Raw genomic sequence first — 23699 nt, forward strand, 5'->3', positions numbered from 1 at the left:
ACCAAACAAGCATTCCAGAAAGGGGGTAGTGCTGGGCAACCAACAGCTCAAGTGAAGCAACTGGAAAATCCAGAAATTGTGGCTGCATTATTCGAGATAAATAATTGTCTCTAGATTTTCAAAGAGGTGTTCTGTAATTCCTTAGAACAGATAAATATTTATTTACAGGTATCTGACGGTATTGTTGCCCCAGGATATGAAGAAGAAGCTTTGAAAATACTTTCTAAAAAGAAAAATGGGAGCTACTGTGTTCTTCAGGTTAGTGAATTTCATGCCTGAAACGGTAATTTGTTCTTTTATTTTGTGTCTCTTTTCCCCCATATTTAATAACTCCTTTATGCCAACACTCTTTACTGCAGTTTCTTTATCCTTAATCCTGTTTTGTTTTGTTTTTTTGCTATTGATTTTGGGTTTCAGATGAGGCTGTCTTCTTATTCTTAATAAACATTTTTTTGTTTTTTTAAATAGTTATTAAAAATACCTAATAATTAAAATTTCTTGCTTATCTTTCCTGAAATACATTTTTAGCAAATATGTGCATGTTTTTTCCCTTTTTTTTCTCCCATAACTGACACAAATACACAGTGCTTCACTATGGAATAAATTCACCATGGAATTTTTCCCCATGTCTGGGTATCTTACCTAGACAGTCACCAATCTTTAGGTATAACACAATCCCTACAATGAATAATCCAGAAGAAAGAGCCCTAGGGTGTGAAGTTAAACGGGGTCATAATTCCAATAGATATCGATACTTCTCTTAAAACTACAGCAAATTTTATGTCTTAATGGGAATGTGTAAAGTATCCTATTTCATTTTTTTTTTTGGACAGAGACAGAGGAAAATTAGAGAGAGGGACATATAGGGACAAACAGACAGGAAGGCAGAGAGATGAGAAGCATCGATTCTTTGTTGCAGTACGTTTGTTGTTCATTGATTGCGTTCTCATGTGACCAGGAGGCTACAGCAGAGCGAGTGACCCCTTGTTCAAGCCAGCGACCTTTGGGCTTAAGCCAGCGACCATTGGGTCATGTCTATGATCCCATGCTCAAACCAGCGACCCCACGCTCAATCTGGGTGAGCCCGTGCTCAAGCCGGCTACCTTGAGGTTTCGAAAACTTTTTCATCTTAGCCATAAGATAGATGAAAGGGGCATCTCCTTGCCATTTTTATTTCTCATTATGTGTGGATTGAACATCTTTTCACATTTAGGAGTATTTTTACTTTTTATGAGCTACACTCTTTGCTTATTTTTCTAATAAGTTGAGATTTTTTTTTCTTACTGATTTTTGCTAGCTCTTAGATATAAGGGAAATTAGCCCATAGTCTAAGATTTTACAGTGATAAAGCAAAGAGTTAATTGAGTTAGAAAGTAAAAAATTATAATGCTGTTTTTCAGAAAGTATTGATGCCAGAAAATCTGTAGAATACCAACTTCATATAATGGAAGTTCCAAATACTTTTATCCTTGATTATAAGATACCAGTAATGTATGATTTACCATATATTCCACATCAGCTTTTTAAGGAAAGGAGAAAAAATACCACTTTAAATACACACATTTTTTTCTCCTAAGCTACTTGACAGTAGGTTCAACCAGTTAGCTGCCACTATAGTTTTCATTCTCTTAATTGTGTCTTTTGTTGGTAAAGGTATTAAGGATATATGGCCATTAGCAGTTATGCACAGCAACATAAAGAGTGTTTTCCAAACCCGAGCTCATCACCATGATCTTTAAGCAGCTGACAGTTTCATATTCAGAAGTGTGAAAAGGCTGCTGGCACTTCCTCAGTACTTCGAGAATTTGGCTCAGTTTGCATATAGACACATAGTTTATAATAGATTTTCAGAAAAAAAGAAAAATTAGAATTAATTTTTATGCCACAGCCTGTTATTAGCAAATTTTGTTTTATCTGCTAATGTTTCAAAAGGATTATATAGTGATTCAACCAAAAATGCAATCAGTAGAAGCATTGGTTTTAATCTTTTAAAATTGTAAAATCTGCCTCACCAGGTGGTAGCATAGAGGATCAGGTGTCAGCTTGGGACGCTAAGGACCCAGGTTCAGCACCACGAGGTGGCCAGCTTGTGCTTGGGCTCATCCGGATTGAGCGTAGGCTCACAAGCTTTATTTATTTATTTATTTATTTATTTATTTATTTATTTATTAACATATACCAGCACATCACTAGGTATATTTTTCTTTCTTTTTTTATTATTCATTTTAGAGAGGAAGGGGAGAGACAGAGAGAGAGAGAGAGAGAGAGAAGGGGGGGAGGAGCTGGAAGCATCAACTCCCATATGTGCCTTGACCAGGCAAACCCAGGGTTTCAAACCGGCAACCTCAGCATTTCCAGGTCGATGCTTTATCCACTGCGCCACCACAGGTCAGGCTCACAAGCTTTAGTGTGGGATCATAGACATGACCCCAAGGTTGCTGGCTTGAGCAAAGGGTCAGTGGCTCAGCTAGAGCCCCTCGCCACTCCCACCCCCATCAAGGCACATATAAGAAGCAATGAATGAAAAGTAAAGTGCCACAACTATGAGTTGATGGTTCTCATCTCTATCCCTTCCTGCCTGTCTGTCTGTCTCTGTCTCTCTCACATGCTAAATTAAAAAAAAAAAAAAAAAAGAAGAAAAATTGTAAAACCCATAGTAATACCCTATAGAGTTATAAAACCTATAAAAATTTTTGGTGTAAAATATTGGTGGCTGGCCTTCTCTTCGTACCCACACTGAGATGATTTTTTGTATGCTTAATTTAAAAACTGCATATAACCCTGTTTACAAAGAAATCCTTTGTCTATAATTTACATGAAAAGTTTTATGGGATGTAAGTATATATATTACTTCTAACTCTTTATATTTGTATTTTAGATGGACCAGTCTTACAATCCAGATGAAAATGAAGTTCGAACTCTCTTTGGGCTTCGCTTAAGCCAGAAGAGAAATAATGGTGTCATCGACAGGTCATTATTTAGCAATGTTGTTACCAAGAACAAAGATGTAAGTTTGAAAATGTCTGAACTGAATGTTACTAATTTTATAGGTCTGTTTTTAATATTTTTAAGCTTATGCATTTATCATGGCCCATATTTATAACTGGTTGATATGTTAATGTCTAGTGTGTCTTTGAGTCATCAAGTAAGCTTGAGGGCTTAAAAAATGAATAAAAGGCTGTATTAGAAGCTTCTGTGAATACTCTGTATAGACACAGAGATTTATCTTCATTTATACATAAGTGGGATCATGTCTTTTATAATTCTGTTCTGTAACTTGCCTCTTTTCATGCACTGAGTTATAAATGTGTTTCTGTATTAATAAACGTGTTTGCACATGTTCATCTGAATGGCCACACAGCAATTCATGTATAGATGCACTACGGTGGGTATTTCAGTGGTTTTCATTAGAACTGAGATCAGTGTTTTTGTGTAAACAACTTTTTGCTCTTTGCTTTTTGTCACCTTATAGGAAAGACATATTCCTAGGGTAATAATAGTGATTTTATTTTATAATTATGTGTTATATCATTTAATATAATAACACTACATGGAGGGGCCGGGGTGGGAGGACTACTGTAATCTCTATTGTTAAGGTCACAACATTGTGACATAGGAGATAGTTAAGAAGTTTGCCTAAGATTACACAAGAAGAAAATGGGTGAGCTGGTGGATGGTTTCAGAAATCTCTTCACTGGGCCTCCAATTTGACATATTTTTCTGGGTCTAACGTTGGCAGTTTCTGGGTCTAACAACGCATCTTCGGAGATGTGTTGCTCTGCAGCTGTGGTCTTACCTGCCCGTGTGCCTGGTATTTTTGATTGACTGCTTGTCATTGCTTGTGATAATACAGAGCTGTTCTGAGGTTCTGGGTTGACTTATGCTTCTGGCAGATCACATGAAGGCAGATCATCTTTATTCAGGCGGGAGTTGAGCAGATTTGAATTTAGGCTTCAGTCTTTGTAAGGACTGCTCTGTTTAGGGTTCACCCTTGTTCTGCTGTAAGCTGCAAGCGTCCACGTACCACGCCTCTCTGGTGTACGCTGAACTCCATTGTTGCCTTTTAGTCCTGTGAGCCTCCAAAGCTGTGCTCAGCTTTTTCATCTGAGTTGGTTGCCAGCATCTTGGAAGGTGCCCTGAGGGGAAAGCATAGACCGTCACTTTCACTTCTTCCTCTGTCTTGGCTTTTGCCCTCAGTGCTTGCCATTTCACTAGCTCTGTGTGTAGCTTTCCTGTTGTTCTTAGTAGAGGATTGGTCTCTCAACAAGTCATTCACTGAACCAGAAGTGAGGGACTAGACCAGGGGTAGTCAACCTTTTCATACCTACTGCCCACTTTTGTATCTCTGTCAGTAGTAAAATTTTCTAACCACCCACCAGTTCCACAGTAATGGTGATTTATAAAGTAGGGAAGTAACTTTACTTTATAAAATTTATAAAGCAGAGTTACAGCAAGTTAAAGCATATAATAATAATTACCAAGTACTTTATGTCGGATTTTCGCTAAGTTTGGCACAATAAATCTTTATAAAACAACTTACTATAGTTAAATCTATCTTTTTATTTATACTTTGGTTGCTCTGCTTCCGCCCACTAGTGGACCAGCTGACTACCACTGGACTAGACTCTGTTCCCAGGTCTGACCGCTGAGGCTTTAAGTCAGGGGTCTCAAACTCGCGGCCCGCCCACCAATTTTGTGCGGCCCGCAGACATTAGGACATTAGTCTGCGGGCCGCACAAAATTGGTGGGCGGGCCGCGAGTTTGAGACCCCTGCTTTAAGTAGAATGGCTGAAAATGAGCTTTCAAGCCTGTATTGGGATAGTTCTGTTAGGAAACACATGGGGACTAAGACATGATCTTTCTTTGTGAAGTTACTGGGTATTCTTCCATTTTTAACTTTGAAAATTAATGGTTCCCTGAAGCAGAGGAACATATAGGTATTATACATAGAAATGTCTTTCCTTTGAGCCCTTCAAATTCATTCCTTGGTGAAGGCTGTGAGGGGTACTGGGATTTTCACAATGGAAACAATATTTTGCAGCTGTGTAACTTTAAGTAGCTGACAGTAAAGTGAGGCTTTCCTATTACTTTATTAAGCTGTTTGGTTAACACATCTTTAGAAGTACAGAAAGCGTATTGACCTAAATGCCATGTTGACAGTCGTGCCTAACTATTGAGATACTGACTTCGTACAAAGTTTTCCTTGTAGGTTTGTAGGTATTGGACTGATTAATAATTAAGCAGTAATTGATAGGTTTTGTGCCTCTGGTTGTACTAGCTTGGATTTTTTTTTTTTAACAAAGATTGAGGGGATGATTTTAATTGCTCTTTTATCTCAATTTTTTTCTATTTGTTTTATATCTATTTTTTAATTGAAATTTGGGAACCTAAGGATAAGAAGGGTTTTTTTTTTCCTCCTTTATATTTCCCTCTCTTCTTTAAAAGCAGGTTTTTGTTAACATTCCAGCCTCAAAGTCATCAGATTGCACTATTAGGTCTAGACCGGTTTTAGTCCTGGGAGAGCGGGAGAAGTGTAAGGAGTGGGTATTGAGCATTAATGAACATGCCTGGATTGTTGACTCTTCGTTTCTATAATATCGCTTTCCTTTGCTTTCACTGTGTATCTGTGCCATGTTTGTAGGATTGGACCCCTCGCACCCACCCTCAGCCCTTCCTTGACACGTTGCTTCTTCCTTCATCCCGACTCAGAGGACAGGTTATATTTGAAGGCGGACATCTGAGAGGCTGGCACTGGTTATTATACTTTCTCAGGAACACGGGAATAAAGGCACAGTCGGTGACTCAAACAGCAGCTGCAGATAGGAAAGAATGCGTTCCATTAGTAGCACCTTAGAATTACAAATCCTTAAGAAATCCTAACAGTGTTTTTTAATTAAGATTGTAATTTTGAGAGTAAAAAAAATAAATAAATATTATGGACTTATGGACTCTCATACAGTTTTAAGAGTTCTCATGTACCCTTCCCCCCACCTCCCCTCATGGTAAAGTCTTGAACCGTAGTCCAGTGTCTCCATCACCGCCCGGACCCCTCCTGTTGCCCTGGGTAGCGCACTCACCTCCCTCTCGCCCCACCTCCACCTTAACCTTTAGCGGCAGCTACTCTGTTCTCCCTTTCTGCAAGTGTTGTTCATTGTCATTCACGAACTGGTGTTTGTGTGCACGTAGGTGTTTACTTCTGTATAAAAGCCCTGGAGTGTCATCGCTGGGTGCCGTGTCGCATCGTAGTTGCATGTTTCGGTTTTCTAAGAAACTGCCAGACTGTTCCTGGGAGCCTGGACCGTTTTACATTTGCCCCTGCAGCGGAAGAGTGGTTCAGTTTCTCTGCATTCTTCACAGCTTTTTTCTAGATGTCTTGTCTTAATTGTCATTTCCTAACAGCTAATGATGGTCATTTTCTCACATGTTTATTTGCCATCTGTATATCCTTTTTGGTGGAATGTCTGGCCATGTCCTTTGCCAGCATTTTCTCATTAGATCTTTTTTTTATGCATGAGTTTTGAGAGGTCTCTCTATATTTTAGATACTAGTTTTTTGTTAGTATGTGGTTTGTAGATATTTTCTCTTGCTCTGTAGCTGGTCTTATTATCATCTCAATATGGGGTCTTTTGCAGAGTAGAAGTTTTTAATTTTGATGAAGTCTGATGTGTCAGTTTTTCAGTTAGCTTATTAATTGGTAGACAGTTAGCTGCTGCTTATGTCCTTTGTCCACTTATGCTAACAGAGGTCATCTTTCTTTTCAGTTTGTATTTATTTCCCCCTTATAGTAGAGATAGTGACTTTGGGGCTATAATAGTTGTTTTATATTGGAACAGGCAATTCACAGTGCAGTTTTGAATAGGTCTCTACTTAGAATATTCTGAATGGAGCGAAAATGATCCTAGTTTGACTTTCTCTGGACAGCACTGGCTGTGTGTGGACATCACAATTGTTTGTGATTTCTGTGAAAATTCTCAGTGTTTTTCCTAAACAAATGTTATCGCATCTTCAGGTTCTCGTTGGTACTATGGCAGGGAAAACATTATTTGTTAGTGTTGGAGTGGATATGGTATTTCGTATCTTGTGTGATAAGTAAGCAGACTTAACCAAAGTAGTTACAAAGCAGCATCGGTTTGAGTCGCTGATGCAGTAGGCATGGTGCTCTATCCCATGACAGATAAGTTCAGTATTGAGTCTTTCAGTAGAACACGCTGGGGCTTAGTTAGCGTGAATAGTTCACTTCATTCCGTCGTTTGAGAGAGGTACAATAAATGCCGTATAAGATGCTTACAGACAAACGAAGCTGAAAAAGCCTGGGGCCGTTTACCATTCTGTAAGACCATTCTGTGTCTCTGCAGTTGCCGGACTCTGCGCTCCGAGACCTCATCGTGGCCACCATTGCTGTGAAATACACTCAGTCTAACTCTGTGTGCTACGCCAAGAACGGCCAGGTAACCGTGAAACTCACTGAGGGCACTCTTGTTTTACCCAGTGACACCCTCATATATATCTGTCTCTAGTGCTAGACCATTTGAAGGAGAAAATTTGCCAGTTTTTTCTCTCCTGGGTTTGTCAGTATTTCTTAAGTAGTTGTTGGACTGTTCAAACTAAATGACGATTACAAAGTATCTTTGGAAGTAAGTATTAAAATGAGTCACTTTGATTTTTCCCTGGGACAGGCTGGCACGTTTTGGCTTAGTGGGACTTGAATAGCTAAGTCTAACAAGAATTCGTAGACAAGGAGTTAACATGACATTTTAAGATTAGGTTTACTGAGGCATAATTTGTATTCAGTAAAATTCACTCTTTTTAGGTGTAGAGTTTGACCAGTTTTCACAAATTTTATAGTTATGTGACCGTTGCTGTCATCGAGTTACTGAGCATTCCTTACTGTCTGATGCTGGAAGCCAACTATTGAACTTTTCCACCAGTGTTCTGAGCCATAGAGCAGTGCTCCGGGCCACAGAGCAGTGCTCTGGGCATAGAGGGGTGCTCCGGGCCATAGAGCAGTGCTCCGAGCATAGAGCAGTGCTCTGGGCCACAGAGGGGTGCTCCAGGCATAGAGAGGTGCTCCAGGCATAGAGCAGTGCTCCGGGCATAGAGTGGTACTCTGGGCCACAGAGCAGTGCTCCGGACCATAGAGCGGTGCTCCGGGCATAGAGCGGGGCTCCGGCCAGAGCGCTGGGCCGTGCTAGCTTCTCACTCAGGCCTCTCCAGCCTCTGGGGTGAACTTTCCTCTGCCTTTGCTTCAGTAGCAGGGGGCCCATTCTTCTCACGGCGTTCTGGTGTTCTGATCTCTTCTCTTGGCATTCGTTTGGCCCATAAGTGGGAGGGGAGGGTGGATACTAATGACGGTGTACCCTGGAAGACCCTCTCAAGTTCAGAATCTGAGTGATTGCCTGTGGTTGAAAGATGGCTAGTGTCTGATACTAGAAACCGGGGAGATCGTGACTCCCAGTTTCTCAGGTTCTGGTAAGTTCCAGTAAGACCATGCTTCATTCTTGATGTCCCAGAGTTCTAGAAACTTCCAGACTATTAAGAGGTAAAATGTATAGATATTAGTCATAAACCTCTTGCTCTCACCTTTTAATGACTTGAAAAGTATCTGCGTTTCTCTTATTTTTGCCTGCTTTTCTTCTTCCAATAAGTAGATTTTGGGAATCGGCACAAAAGAGCCTTTGAGGCAGCCATGCGGTTGGCAGAGGTGTTCATTTTATGTCCGTGCTCTCCAGGTGATTGGCATTGGAGCGGGGCAGCAGTCTCGGATCCACTGCACACGCCTCGCAGGAGATAAGGCGAACTCGTGGTGGCTCCGACATCACCCACGAGTGCTCTCAATGAAGTTCAAACCCGGCGTCAAGAGAGCGGAGGTCTCCAACGCCATCGACCAGTATGTGACCGGAACCATTGGCGAGGTAGAGGGCTTGTCGCTGGTTGTGAGTGGAATGTGTGAGTGTGTTCGCCCTTTGCTGTGTAGCAGACTTTACCTTCATCACTATAGAGAGAAAATGCTCTTTTTTGGGAATTCTCTAATTACCTAAGTTGTTCATCTAAACTTACTGCCAATCCCTCATTGTCTTCTGTCTCACTTAACTTTCTTCATTCCTTTCTGATACCACACATTTTCCTGGTCTTTATAAAGTATAAGCATTGGTTTAGTTTTGTGTGTTTGTACTTCCCTGTGGGTGGTGAGCTTCTGAGGCAGGCCCTGAGTTGCAGCCAATCTTGAGCGGGCCCAGTGCTACACACGGCGGCGCATTAGCTGTGTGTTCCCCATTACGTACAGATCACCTGATAGGTAACCAGTGTCTCTCTTCATCTCCACCCAGATCTTCTGTAAGCACTATTAACAACTCAATGGCTTTTTGTTACCTTTGATGTCCTTTAATTTCTTTTGTTTTAGAGAAGTTATATGGGTACATTAAAATTGCAAGTAGCTGCGGTGGTCTGTCAAAAGAACGGAATACCCTGACCGGTTGGCTTAGTGGTAGAGTGTCGGCCTGGCATGCAGGAGTCCTGGGTTCAATTCCCAGCCAGGGCACACAGAAGAAGCGCCCATCTGCTTCTCCACCCCTCCCCCTCTCCTTCCTCTCTTCTCTGTCTCTCTCTTCCCCTCCTGCAGCCAAGGCTCCATTGGAGCAAAGTTGGCCTGGGCACTGAGGATGGCTCCATGGCCTCTGCCTCAGGTGCTAGAATGGCTCTAGTTGTGACAGAGCAATGCCCCAGATGGGCAGAGCTCGCTTCCTGGTGGGCATGCCGGGTGGATCCTGGTCAGACACATGCGGGAGTCTGTCTGACTGCCTCCCCGTTTCCAACTTCAGGAAAACAAAACAAAACAAACAGGGTCACAGGAAACAGAGGGACAGCAGTCAGAGGGAAGGGGGATGAGTGGATGGGATCAGAGAAGGTAAAGAAACTATATATACATAATATATAGATACAGGTATCAGGACAGCAAATCCCAGAGAGAAGGGGGGAGAAAGGGGGGTGGGGGGCAAAAGGGGTATAAAAAGGGACACAGGGGTGGGGATGAGGGAGTTATATTCAGTGGGACACTTGAATCCATGTAAACATAATAAATTAAAAATTAAAAAAAGAAAAAAAGAGTCGAGTTCAGCCTAGTTCTGAATATGAGCAAGTGCTCGAGAAATACCCTAGAAAGCCAGAGAAGGGTCCTACAATCAATGTCAGAGTGTTCTCTGTAAGCGAGTCCCTGCACTGCGGTGTTCATTCAGGGACAGGATCCGGGGACGTAGTGAGTGTCACTGAAGGACGAGGCTGCAGAGTGTACCTTGTACCTGAAGTACTTGAAACAGCGTTTCCCATTTTTTACTTTAATCTTGTATTTTTCTGTGTGATATTACCAAGCAAAACCCTGCTAATTTTCCTGAAAGAGCCTTTATATGTGAAAAGGAATAAAATATAGTATGTTGTAAGCCAAAAAAATCACCCAAAATAGAAGCAGCTTCTTAAAATATGAATATTGTGAATTGTGGTTTGACATTATGTCTATAAGACTGTCTATATATTTGAAACTAATTGTGTAAATGTAGTTTTAAAATGCCCCTCATCTGCCTGACCAGGTGGTGGCACAGTAGATAGAGCCTCGGACTGGGATGCAGAAGGACCCAGGTTCTAGACACCAAGATCGCCAGCTTGAGCGCGGGCTTATCTGGTTTGAGCAAAAGCTCACCAGCTTGGACCCAGGGTCGCTGGCTCGAGCAAGGCGTTACGTGGTCTACTGAAGGCCCACGGTCAAGGCACATATGAGAAAACAATCAATGAACAACTAAGGTGTCGCAACGAAAAACCGATGATTGATGCTTCTCATCTCTCTTCGTTCCTGTCTGTCTATCCCTCTCTCTGATTCTCTCTCTGTCCCTGTAAAAAAATAAAAAATTAAATAAATAAAATAACTTGGGCAGAGATTAAAGAACAAAATATATTTGGAATAGCCTGATGTAGGAAGTAAATGGTAGTCTTTATTTACTATACTTACACTTTTCTTCCTTAATGAAATGTTGGAAGCATTTTTTAATTGATTTCAGACAGAGAGAGAGACATTCATTTGTTACTCTACCCATTCATGCATTCACTGGTTGATTCCAAAAGCTTTTTTTTTTTTTTTTAAGAGAGATTCTAGAAATCCAAACTTGAATGTGAACAGTCATTATTTATCATCTAGTAGCCCCGGGAACAATGCCCAGGGGCTCTCCAGCATGCTCGCATCGGATAGTGCTGAAGGTGGTGTCAAAGCCTTTCTCTCCCTCTTCCCCCCACATGTAGGATGAAGATTTAGTCAAGTGGAAGGCACTGTTTGAGGAGGTCCCCAAGCTGTTAACCGAGGCAGAGAAGAAGGAATGGATTGACAAACTCAGTGAAGTTTCTCTCAGCTCCGATGCCTTCTTCCCTTTCAGGGATAATGTAGACAGAGCTAAAAGGGTAAGTGTGGAATGCGTGTGCATTTGCAGAGAATTGATCCTTATGTAGAAACTTTCAGAAATCCTGCTTCTGATTTTTAAGTTCTGTGAGTGTATGTATTTAAGCTATGGCAGTGTGCTACCTCATTGATATTATTTTCTTTAAAAAAAAGACTTTATTGATTTTAGAGAGAGGAGAGAAAGGCAGAGGTGGGCGGAGTGGGAAGCATAGTTGCTTCTCGGATGTGCCTTGACTGGGCTTGGGTTTCAAACCGACGACCTCAGCATTCCAGGCTGACGCCTGATCCACTGCACCGCCACAGGTCCGGCTCTATCGTTGATACCAGAGAATTGTTTTGACTTCTCCATTTGATGTATGCATAACTCAGCTCCTGTTACTTTTGCCTTTTTGTCTGAGTAATCCAGTCTGCAATGTGAATTATTCTTAGCTTATGTTTTTGAGATGCAGATTTTGACTTTTGTACATTTTAACATGAAATGGGGTTTTGAAAGTCTGTCTTTTCCCCCCGCAGAGTGGCGTGGCGTATATTGCTGCCCCGTCCGGTTCCGCCGCAGACAGAGTTGTGATTGAGGCGTGCGATGAACTCGGAGTGGTCCTCGCTCACACGAGCCTGCGGCTCTTCCACCACTGATTCCACGCACATCGCTGTAACGTTTGCTTGTGTGCAGGTGGGAAATTTTGAAAATACTTTTTAGAAAAATAAAGCATTAAATCTGAATAATAATCTTGGATCCATGGTGTCTGATAATTGTATTTAATTTGTCCTAAAGATAGGCTCTTGAGCATGATGAAGATTATGCAACAATATTTGTATAAAAAATCCAGGAGTATCCAGACCTCCTTGAGCTCCACTCGTCCCAGAACGTTACCTGTGAGAAACTACCCACCATCACGTGACCCAGAGCGACCGAACAGCTGCTGACTAGAAGGCACAACCGTCTAAAGCCCCAGTGGTTTCTTCCGGGGGGACTGGACTCACACCGTTTCTTTTAATCACAGTTCTAAAAAGTGTAGATTTCTGCCTTCTAAACAAACAGATTGTATCCTGTGAAGCGAAATTTAGAAGGGGTTAACAAGTCTTCTGTTGACCCCATATGTGGATAATGCTGGGATCTTTTTTGCTCTGTGAGAAGTGAAATGTTTCCCGTAATTTCAGTAAGCTCTTGACGTCCCCTCTGGAGCTGCATACAAATATGATTAATGTTTGGTGCCCAGAATCAGACCGGTACCCCACTTAGAGGCCTCTCACGGAAAAGTGGGGCATGGGGGGAGGGCATCACCTCCCTGTGCCAGGACATGAGCGCCGTGCGTCTGCGTCCCTACACGCGTGGTCCTGCCTGTCCCCTCAGTTCCACCTGAGACCAGCGAGAACCTTTAGTCCTCTCTTCCCTTAATAGATGAGTCCTACCCACTTCCCGTGTCTTTAACTTACCTCTTCCCTCAATTAAAAAATCTACAGGGTTTTTCATTTTTTAAGGTCATTGTTCTAGTCATTAATGTATTGACTGATGTCATCCTTGTATAGTAAGGACGCTGCCCTACTGAACCAAGGCTGACTTGTGTGGCATGACCAATGAGATAAAGGAAGAGAATGTGTGACCTCTGAGGGTAGGTCATAAAAGGCATTCTCCGTTCCTTTTTATTTATGTCAGTCATTGATATATTTCAGATTTGGAATCTGAGTTGATAGCTATATTCTCCTCCTGGTAAGTAAGGGAACTGTGTTCACTTTCACGACTTTGTCCCTCCTCACCCCCCATAAATGCCATAACGACTCCTAGACCTTCAGTTCTGTTAAAGAGAAATAAATAGTCTTAAGACAGCTTTCCAAGCTTTCTGCTGACCTTTACTTCACCCCTCTTGCAGTATCCCCTGAGTGTATCTCTCCTCTTGTAGAAACCACGCAGTGTGGTCTGCTAGGCACAGCAGTTTGGATAAGGCAGGCCTATGGAAAGTAGGTAGAAGAGCTACAGTTTCAGGAATAATTTTTAAACAGTCATCTAGGTTACCATCAGTCAGGTCAAGAAAAGATCATTTTGCCAGCAGAGCCCTCCCCTATTCCTATTCTAGGTTGTGGCCCCATCCTGCCCTCCAGGAAGCTGCTGAGAGCCTTTTATGACAGTCAGTACCTTGCTTTGCCACTCGCCTGCTGGGTGATCTTATAAAGTGGGGGCTGATATGCTCCTGGAGAAGGAGAATAGCTCCCTCTTAAAAGTAAATGCCCTGGTGGCAGTTTGTTAAGTTCAAGGCCCCTCTCTGCTACTAACCTGGCTAATTCACTTAGCCTCTCCCTCACCTTCCATTTGTAGAGTAACGGTGCTAACAGTATCACCTAAGGCGGCTGTTCCAGGAGTCAGTGAGACAGAATAATACGTAAGAACACTTAGACACCACCTGGGACATGATGAACACTGTTTATAAAAATGTGGTTATTTTCGTAATGCTTCTGTGCATATGAGGGAATGGAAGGGAGTGGAGGATGGTATTAATGGATGGAAATTACCATCAAAAGTAGTAAGTGTATATGGAAAATCTTATTTTGGTTTCTATGTAGGTAGCCAAAACATTTCTGAGTTCTGTCAGCCTTTCACCTACTCTGTTTACCAATAAATAAAATTTGGATATTTTAAGACTTTCTGGAACTAAATTAGTATTTTCTTTGTATTAAAATATACAAAACAATTACCATTTTAAACATTTTTAAGTGTACAAGTCACATGGTTTTTAAGTATATTCAAAAGATGGTCCTGCCATCACCACTGCTTAGCTCCAGAATGTTTCATCACCCCAGAAAGAAACTCTGTCCTTGCTAGCAGTGATTCCCTGTCCCACCTGTCCGTCCATGTGAATGGAAGCATATGATGTGTGACCTTTCGTGCCTGGCTTGTTTCACTTAGCATCATGTTTGCAAGACTCATGTAGAATGTACGGTGCGTCATTTCTTTTTACTCAAATAGTGTTCCACTGTATGGAGAGACCACAGTCTGTCTGCTCATCAGTGATGGACATTTGGCTCCTTTCCACTTTTTGACTCTTAAGCATAACGGTGCTGTGAACATTTCTGTGCAGGTGTTTATGTGAACATACGTTTTCAGTTCTGCGTGTATACCTGGGAGGGGCACAGCAGGGCCCTGTGGTAATTCTATGGTTAACTTCTGAAGAACCACCAAACTTGTCCACAGCAGCTGCACCATTTTACATTCCCATCAGCAGTGTATGAGGGTCCCAGATTCTCCACCGAAGCAGCATGTTTTTTGAGTCAAACACAATATAGCTTTTTGGCACTTAGGTCAACATCTTCCAGCTAATGCTGAGTTCTACATATCAGCTGGTCTCATGTCAAGTTCTGTCCAGCATTCTCCTGGCAGAAGCAGTGCTTCCTTCTGGAACCAAATAGCCTTGTCCAGAATACCGGGATGCAAAAGAGAAGGCCAAGCGGGGGGTCCTTAGCCGTTGATGTGTCTCGTGTAAGGGGAGTCAGCTGTGGTGGGCAACCCACAGGGCAGGTGATTCCGGTCCCAGCGAGTACAGGATGCTGACTCACACCGTCACCCTGTCACACCGTCACCCCATGCTAGCGGCCTTCCCCAGCCTCCCAGCAATGCTCACTGCAAGTCTTTGGGGGCTCCACACAAGTGCTGTTAGAGTTCAAGTTGCCTCCTAAATTAAAACCTATATGTGTCTTAAAGACCAACCAGGAATTTAAGGAAATGTGAAACATGCTTTAATATCTCCTACTTACTCTACTGACGAATGTTAAAGAATGAGTTTCCCATTTTTGGCTTTCCACTGAAGCATCAATTCTCTTGCTCTTTTATTACTTAAAGTATTCTCTTCCTTTGTAATTTATATAGATTTTTGTTTGCAATTCAAATGGAGTTTTAATGAGGATATGGAGAAGAACCATGTGGCAATGATAATAACTTGCATCTCAAATATAAGTATCACATATTTAAATTTTTTTTAATTTATTGATTTTTAGAGGCAGGGAAGAAGAGAGGAAAAGACATCAATTTGTTCCCCTTATTTATGCATTACCTGGTTGGTTCTTGTCTGTGCTCTGACCGCGGATCCACCTGCAGCCTCGGCATGTTGCGGCTGTGCTCTAACCAGCTGAGCTACCGGGCATGTTGCAGCTGTGCTCTAACCAGCTGAGCTGACGGGCATGTTGCGGCTGTGCTCTAACCAGCCGAGCTGATGGGCATGTTGCGGCTGTGCTCTAACCAGCTGAGCTACCGGGCATGTTGCAGCTGTGCTCTAACCAGCTGAGCTGACGGGCATGTTGCGGCTGTGCTCTAACCAGCCGAGCTGATGGGCATGTTGCGGCTGTGCTCTAACCAGCCGAGCTGATGGGCATGTTGCGGCTGTGCTCTAACCAGCCGAGCTAACTGTTGCGGCTGTGCTCTAACCAGCTGAGCTGAGGGCCATGTTGCGGCTGTGCTCTAACCAGCCGAGCTGACGGGCACGTTGCGGCTGTGCTCTAACCAGCTGAGCTGACGGGCATGTTGCGGCTGTGCCCTAACCAGCCGAGCTGACGGGCACGTTGCGGCTGTGCTCTAACCAGCTGAGCTGACGGGCACGTTGCGGCTGTGCTCTAACCAGCTGAGCTGACGGGCATGTTGCGGCTGTGCTCTAACCAGCTAAGCTGAGGGCCATGTTGTGGCTGTGCCCTAACCAGCTGAGCTGACGGGCATGTTGCGGCTGTGCCCTAACCAGCCGAGCTGATGGGCACGTTGCGGCTGTGCTCTAACCAGCTGAGCTAACGGGCCGGGCACCACATGCTCTTTGCAAGGAACTTTTCTAGTCTGAAAAATCCATGGAAGTGCAAGGTCATCTTTGTGCTCTTTCTGTGCTAGCTTTTATAATAATCTTTATTATACATGGGACATCCCAAGAGTGGTTTTTTTTTAATGGATTATATGTATCTCCTAAAAATGGGATTTTTTCATTGTAGTCTGCCACTTTCCCTACCACAGTAATGGGAATTTACTGAATAGGAAGCAATTTCAGCACTTAAATGTGCTCGTATAATGTTTCTTAATCACTTTAATGAGTTACGTACAACTAGAAATGGAATAGAATTTCCAGTGGAAATACAATTAAATAAGAGTCATTTTGTATACTTTAATTTCTATCTGATCATTTCTTTCTTTATCTCCATAGAAAGTGTGCCTTACAGACTTACAGTGATATTGTTATACAGGCTAATGTGCGTAACTCACATAGGTCATGAGAGCTGAAAACAGTAGAAATATACGATAACTTTCATTACCAACCAGGTGCGGCAAGGCAAGGGGGTTTTCTTTTGAAAGTCAGATATTTACTAATTTCACCTGATTTTTCTTGATTGGCAGTTTCTTAACTAAATCCCAATTGGTCCTTTAATGATGTCTTTTCAGTCTGGCTTGTTTAAGACCATCCTCAGGGGAAGCACCAACAGGAGTCAGTAAAAACTAAAAGGGGTTTGGAAATCCTGTTTTCACATTTGAATGATTTTGCTGAGAAATGGTAAAAAAGTTTTAACCATTCTTCTTGCATTGTGATGCCAAAATATAAAAGGTAATTTGTATTTGTTTATTTTGGAGTTAGGACACAAAAGAAACCATTTTGAATTCTAGTGTCCATAGAGTTGGGCCAGGCTGTAGACAGCGGTCAAAGGCACTGTGATAGAAGTGCTGGCCAACGTCAGCTAGGGGACAGGTGGGAACCATAGTTCTGACTGTCTTGGCTAGAGAATGACCCCTGGTTCTGAAAGCCACTGGAGAGGCAGTTCAAAAACCATGAGGCCCCAGTTAGAGTCTGTGTTTTCCTGGCTGTATTATTGTCTTAGATGAGTCACTTAATCTTGATCCTCAGTTTGATGAAATTTGAGAGGACAGTGATAATAACCCATTCTACCTTCATTAGAACTTTAAAAAAAATAACACACGAAGCCCTGGCCAATTGGCTCAGTGGTAGAGCTTCGGCCCGGCGTGTGGATGTTCTAGGTTTGATTTCCAGTCAGTGCACACAGAAGTGCCCAACCTGCTTCTCCACCCCTCCCTTGCCTCTCTCTCCCTCTCTCTCTCTCTCCCTCTCCCTCTCCCTCTCCCTCTCCTTCTCCCTCCCCCTCTCTCTCTTTCTCTTTCTCCTCCCCTCCTGCAGCCAAGGCTCGATGAGAACGAGTTGGCCCTGGGCACTGAGGATGGCTTCATGGCCTCCGCCTCAGGTGCAAAAAAATAGCTTCGGTTGCAATGGAGCAAGGGCCCCAGATGGGCAGAGCATTGTCCCCTAGAGCAGTGGTCCCCAATCTTTTTGGGCCATGGACCGGTTTAATGTCAGAAAATATTTTCGCGGACCAGCCTTTAGGGTGGGACAGATAAATGTATCACGTGACCGATACAAGCGTCAAGAGTGAGTCTTAGATGTAACAGAGGGAATCTGGTCATTTTTAAAAAATAAAACATCATTCAGACTTAGATATAAATAAAACGGAAATAATGTAAGTTATTTATTCTTTCTCTGCGGACCGGTACCGGTCTGCGGTCCGGGGGTTGGGAACCACTGCTTGCCGGGTGGATCCCGGTGGGGGATCTCTCTGCCTCCCCTCCTCTCACTAGAATTTAAAAACAAAACAAAAACACATGTAAATCTTTCACAAATAAAAAATCGGCTCTGATTATATAAATGTACTTATGAACTCACTGATCAAATAGTTTAGTTTGTAAATTTAACGTTGCTTTTGAGAGTCTAACAGGCATTCTGGAAAAAGGACTGCACTTTTCTATGTGGAGCCTGTGGTTTCCACATTTCCAGTGTAGACGCTGTCACAGGGGCTTGCTATCCCTTTAATACGGCCCAGCAGGGCATAGTGTATTTAGTTTGTGGGAAACACGTTAGGGTTGTAGTTAGAGAAGTGGTTTGAAGTGCAGTCAAACCGAAGTGCCCTTTCCTTATGTTAAATATAAACTAGGTGGAGCTGGGCTACGTGTCCTCATGCGGGATGGAGGGACGGGCCAGGCTGCTCACGTGTCTTCAGTAGGACTCCCCATTGCAGTGTTTTGTATGGAGTCACATTCTCCATGGAGCTACGGCGGCTCACGTGTGAGGTAGTCATTGAAGATCACCGTGACCTGTACTTTGTGTGTGTTTGCCTACACACAGAGAGCAGCTATCTTGATGAGAAGTACTGGTCTGATAAAACTGAAAGATTGGTGACATTAAAGGGAAGTCTGGAGTGTAAGTCTGTCCTTCCAAGGATAACTCATCTGAGCTCTAGTCCCTACCCCTAATGAGATGCTAACCACCAAAGCATTTATCTAAACTAAATCAGTTGAAATGTAAATATTTCTTAAAAACTAACCTGAAGCAATCTCTCCGTATTTAGTCTTAATATTTGTTAAGGTATTTTCTTACATTGCACAATAGCGTATAAAATGTATTTTCCACATCTTGTATTTTATGAGTTAGTAATATTGTACTAATAAATAACCACCTATTTCCAGTGACACTGTTATTTTGAGGGCCAGATTTAATCTCAAAGTTTTATTGTTTCCCCAAAGTGAAACTGAAAAGGAAATAGCCTTTGCAGACCAAGAATGAGCAAACTTTGTTCATCAGAGGGACCCTGAAACTGTCAGCCGACAGGAACGTGGACAGGTTGGATTGAGGTCGTTACAAATACCACGGGGTTTCCCGAGGACAAAACCCCTCTATGCTGCACTGTCCAACTAGTTTTAACATGTCACCTTTTTGTTCTCCTTGCAGGTGACCTCTGGGGGAGGAAGAAGTGTAGTGATTAGAAAAGAGCAGCAACTAAAGGTTGTTATGACTGGAACTCACTAGCAGTCAAGTCGTAACGACCTAGTCAAATATTTGCGTCCACTCAGAGCTGGTAAAGTGGAAACCATACAACTCTCCGTTACGGAGAAGTGAAATGACAAGAGTGGATCTGGGTTTCTGTAGTGACTTAGAAATTCTCGTACTGAAATCACCCAGATTTAGAGAGCAGGTTACGAGAGGTTTGCAAATGTTTGCTGAAATTGGGAAAGAAAAAAGAACATGCATAAGAATTATTTCCCCCAAACATCATTATATGAAAAAGAAGCCATGACATTCAAGTTGTGGAATGTAAATCTTTTATTAAACAGTTGTCTTTCCACAGTAGTAAAGCTTTGGCATGTACAGTATAAAAAATAATCACCAACCATAATTAAACCAAATTCCTCTTATCAGCTGCATACTAAGTGTTTTGAATCCAATTTTTTTTCCATATAAAAATACTGGGAGACATTGATAAATAACAGGTAAGAGAAAGATATTTCTAGGCAATTACTAGAATCATTTGGAAAAAGTGAGTACTGTGGATATTTTAAATATCCCAGTCACGAGGACATGCCGTTCCTACAATATTGCGGGCCAGACAGTTAAGTGGAAGCAGAAGTGTTTGGGTTCCTTTCCTACTTAAAAGTTTTGGTAATATCATCTCAGTCCATTTTGCGTCTGGGTTGGTACGTGTGCTTCCCTACTGATCCCAAAGCAAATGGCAAGTTAGAATCCTTTCATTTAAAACACTGAGCGGTATTGAATACTCGGGAGCAGAACAGGCATTGTACTGCCCCTTTTATGAGAAAAGTCTCAAAACACTCCCAGGGTGATGCTTGGAGAAGCTGTGAGTTGAGCTGAAGCTGGAGAAGTTACTCTCCAGAGCAAAGGGCTTAAGAAAGAAACAAACACTCTAAGACGGGGTCTGCTAGTGTCACTCCAGGTCGGATGGGCCTTGGCAGAGGCCCCTGCTTGTTCTTCTGGGTTGCGACTCTTACTCCCGGGAATCTTCTCTGTCAGCCTGTTCATCTAAAGGCATGAAGCACTCAATTGGGCAGTTGACATTCTGTTAAAATAGAAGACAAAGAAAGATTAGTGGCAAATACTGCAAAGTATTCAGAAAAAAAAAAAGGGTGGGGGGGGGGGTGAGGAGCTTCCATGACAATTATTTTTAGCTTTAAGAACCTAGCAGTCACCTGACCAGTAGTGGCACAGTGGATAGAATGCTGACCCGTGACGCTGAGGTCCCAGATTTGAAACCCTGAAGTCACCAGCTAGACTAAAGGATAGGCTCATCAGTAAGAGTGCAGACGTACCAGCTGAGAGCGGGGTTGCCAGGATGGGTGCGGAGTCACTGGCCTGAGCCCAAGCTTGCTGGCTCGGCTTGAGCCACCCCCCCACCCCCACCCAGGTTGAGGCACCTGTGAGAAACAATCAATGAACGACTAATGTGAAGCAACTATAAGTTGATGCTTATCTCTCTTCCCCTCTTTCTCCCTGTCCCTGTCTCACATCAAACAAAACAAAACAAAAAAAACCTGGCAATAAACAGAATAGGTTATGTTCAAGAGTTTAATACATTAGAATCTAAACTATGTTTACATAATACCGTACTCAAGTTATATAAAGGTTTTTGGGGTTTTTTTGTTTGTTTTTATTAATTTTTAGAGAGGAGAGAGAGAGAGAGAGAAGGGGGAGGGAGGAGCAGGAAACATCAACTGCCATATGTGCCTTGACCAGGCAAGCCCAGGGTTTTGAACCAGCAACCTCAGCGTTTCCAGGTCGACGCTTTATCCACTGTGCCACCACAGGTCAGGCTTTGTGTTTTTTTTAAATAGGTTCATTCAAAAGAAAAGTACTGCCCTGGCCGGTTGGCTCAGCGGTAGAGCGTCAGCCTGGCGTGCAGGAGTCCCGGGTTCGATTCCCGGCCAGGGCACACAGGAGAGGCGCCCATCTGCTTCTCCACCCCTCCCCCTCTCCTTCCTCTCTGTCTCTCTCTTCCCCTCCCGCAGCGAGGCTCCATTGGAGCAAAGTTGGCCCAGGCACTGGGGATGGCTCTGTGGCCTCTGCCTCAGGCGCTAGAGTGGCTCTGGACGCAACAGAGCATCGCCCCATGGTGGGCAGAGCGTCGCCCCTGGTGGGTGTGCCGGGTGGATCCCGGTCAGGTGCATGCGGGAGTCTGTCTGACTGCCTCCCCGTTTCCAGCTTCGGAAAAAAGAAAAAAAAAGAAAAAAAAAAAAAAAGGACCCACGGAGAGTCCCTACTATGTGACGGATTGCATTTAGGGGAGACGCTCACAGTGGACATTCACTCACAGTGTTCTGATGGTATCTCTCCGAGTACTGGTTGTAGGAGCGACTGGGGGAGCCCTCGTGACCAGGCTCGGCCCCCGGTCGGCGGCAGTTGTCACAGCGCCAGCCCTGCGAGCAGAGGCAGGAAGTCAGGCGGGGTTTACAACAGTGCGAGAGCATCACAATTTAGTGCTCGTGTGAAAGGTTTTTAGCTCTTCGTTGGCAAAAGAGAAGCAGTTAATCACAAAGGACACTTTGATGATTTCGTGGATTTATAACTCATAGAATGCATTTTGGCCCATGACTCATGTCTTATAGCTGCCTCTGTCCATTTCTGCTTTTTCTTTCTCCTGAAATGTCCTCTCTTCTCTTTCTGTTTGAACCCCACCCATCGGCTAGGGCTCATTCCAGCTCCAACTGCCTGAATGAGCTTCCCACACCAGCTAATAGAAGAGGTTTTCCTGAAGTCCTAGAGCTTGGAAAAGGGATTTGAGGTCACATGGACAACTACCTTCATTTTAAGGAAAATGAGATTCTCCAGAGGAGGGCTCCCTCAGAGGGGGGGCAGGGAAGTCCCAGGGCCCTGCTGGTGAAGTGAGGGCTGCCACGCAGCTGGGTGACTCCCGGCCCTGCTCCTGTGCACCACACTGCCACGCCCTTTCTAAGTATCTGTAGCCAGTGGCGTGAGGCCTGTCATCTGGGTAGTGATGGCAGCAGAGTTGGAATGGGGCCAGGGACCAAGCTGGGCTCTCTCTCGTTCACGGTGGCCCCTAAGCTGGTAGGCGTCACCTCTGTCACCATCCACAGTTGCCTCCTGGACCATGAAGCCAATACAAAGGATTGATAGAGTGAGACCCCAATGCCATTGATGGAGGGACTCGGAAGCTGAGAGATCCTGGGATTGTTTGCAGTTCTGTGAGCCTTCTTTCTCCTAAATCAACTTGAACTGGGCTTTTTTCTCTTATAACCAAAGGAACCCTAAGTAATACAGTCACTTTCTTATAGTGGCTGTTAAATATTTCAGACATTTTTTCTCCATTTAAAAGCATATTCCCCATAATACGGAATACAATTACAGGCAAATGGCTACTTAGAGAATCAATGAATCTTGCTTTCCAATTAAAACGTAACAGTTTTCTCCACTCCTGTCTTAAGTGTATCATTGAGCACTTTGCTTTAGAACAGAGTAGGTGTCACCCATGAAAGGTTTCATGTGAGAAATAATGAGATGTTGAAATCAGACCAAAGCCTACTTCCCAACAAACTCACAACCACCACCCACTTCTTTCTGTACCCAGCACGTGACCAGAGATGAGTCTGTGATCACAGGCCTTATTAAGTGTTCGTGAGAGAGACTCCACAGCATCTTCCTATCCAAATGGGCATCGCCTCCCTCCCCACCTGATCACTAGGGGTGCCCTGCCATCAGAGTAGTTTACTGCCCCAGGTCCTCAGGTGGGGGCAGAAGCAGACCCCTCCAGACCTCCCCTGCTGTTAGATTCATCCTTCTAAAGACCATTTTCCTTCAGGCTTCTTTTGTTCTGGGGCCCCTTCAATTGACTAATACAGTGTCACCAACCAGTGAGTCTCACTGTGGATGGAGTAGGGAGGGTGCTCTTATGCATCAGAATTAGAAGGCCACGAGGGAGGGTCTGTTCTCATTGGAAACAAAGGACCATTGTGTCCCTTTGGACTTAGAAGAGTCATTTTATTTTGAAATTTCAAATATTGGAGGAATAGCGTATTTTGTTATATGGAAACAGAACAACAGAACAGATGAGAATGGCTGGAAAGTACCAGCTTAAATAACGGACTGCCAAGGCCCAGCCAATTAGTGATCATGGGACACAGGCAGGGGCGTGGCTCCCAGAAGCCCGCATGTGCCTGCTCCTTCCTGCCCCCGGGGGTGTGATCATTCTGCTCTCAGCTTCCTCCCCTCCCGCAACTAAGCTTTTAACCATCCTAAACCCCAGCTAGTTCACACTTCTCTTTTTTATGAAGTTTTGCTGATTCCAGCCTACCTGAAAATTGTATCACTTGGCAGACCCATTCACAACCTTACTTAAATGAGGTTGACTTTCAATGCATGCTAATATAATGTCTCCCAACTACTATATCCTTAAGAGCCAGGGCCTTTCTCATTCTCTCTATTTGTCCCGTATTCCA

At 43.4% G+C, this 23699-nt stretch overlaps 2 protein-coding genes across 8 annotated transcripts in view; one reads left to right on the forward strand and one right to left on the reverse strand.

Moving 5' to 3' along the window:
* ATIC (5-aminoimidazole-4-carboxamide ribonucleotide formyltransferase/IMP cyclohydrolase) overlaps nt 1–14086 on the forward strand; it is a 30599-nt gene extending 16513 nt beyond the window's left edge. The window contains exons 11-17 of one of the 2 annotated variants that reach the window (XM_066345421.1): nt 169–258; nt 2879–3007; nt 7356–7448; nt 8730–8912; nt 11284–11439; nt 11951–12107; nt 12210–14086. In XM_066345421.1, the coding sequence (XP_066201518.1) occupies nt 169–258; nt 2879–3007; nt 7356–7448; nt 8730–8912; nt 11284–11439; nt 11951–12070 (771 nt within the window). In that variant the 3' untranslated portion in view covers nt 12071–12107; nt 12210–14086. The remainder of the gene's footprint in view (nt 1–168; nt 259–2878; nt 3008–7355; nt 7449–8729; nt 8913–11283; nt 11440–11950; nt 12108–12209) is intronic. The other variant, XM_066345422.1, reaches the window with a different exon arrangement.
* A 5453-nt stretch (nt 14087–19539) lies between these two features.
* FN1 (fibronectin 1) overlaps nt 19540–23699 on the reverse strand; it is a 72313-nt gene continuing 68153 nt past the window's right edge. For all 6 annotated transcript variants that reach the window (XM_066345831.1, XM_066345830.1, XM_066345829.1 and 3 more), the window contains 2 exons: nt 21558–21662; nt 19540–20308 (listed from right to left, as the gene is read on the reverse strand). In XM_066345831.1, coding sequence (XP_066201928.1) covers nt 20237–20308; nt 21558–21662 — 177 coding nt within the window. In that variant the 3' untranslated portion in view covers nt 19540–20236. The remainder of the gene's footprint in view (nt 20309–21557; nt 21663–23699) is intronic.

Source organism: Saccopteryx leptura, chromosome 7 (assembly GCF_036850995.1).
Source record: "Saccopteryx leptura isolate mSacLep1 chromosome 7, mSacLep1_pri_phased_curated, whole genome shotgun sequence".
NCBI classification, from domain to species: domain Eukaryota; kingdom Metazoa; phylum Chordata; class Mammalia; order Chiroptera; family Emballonuridae; genus Saccopteryx; species Saccopteryx leptura.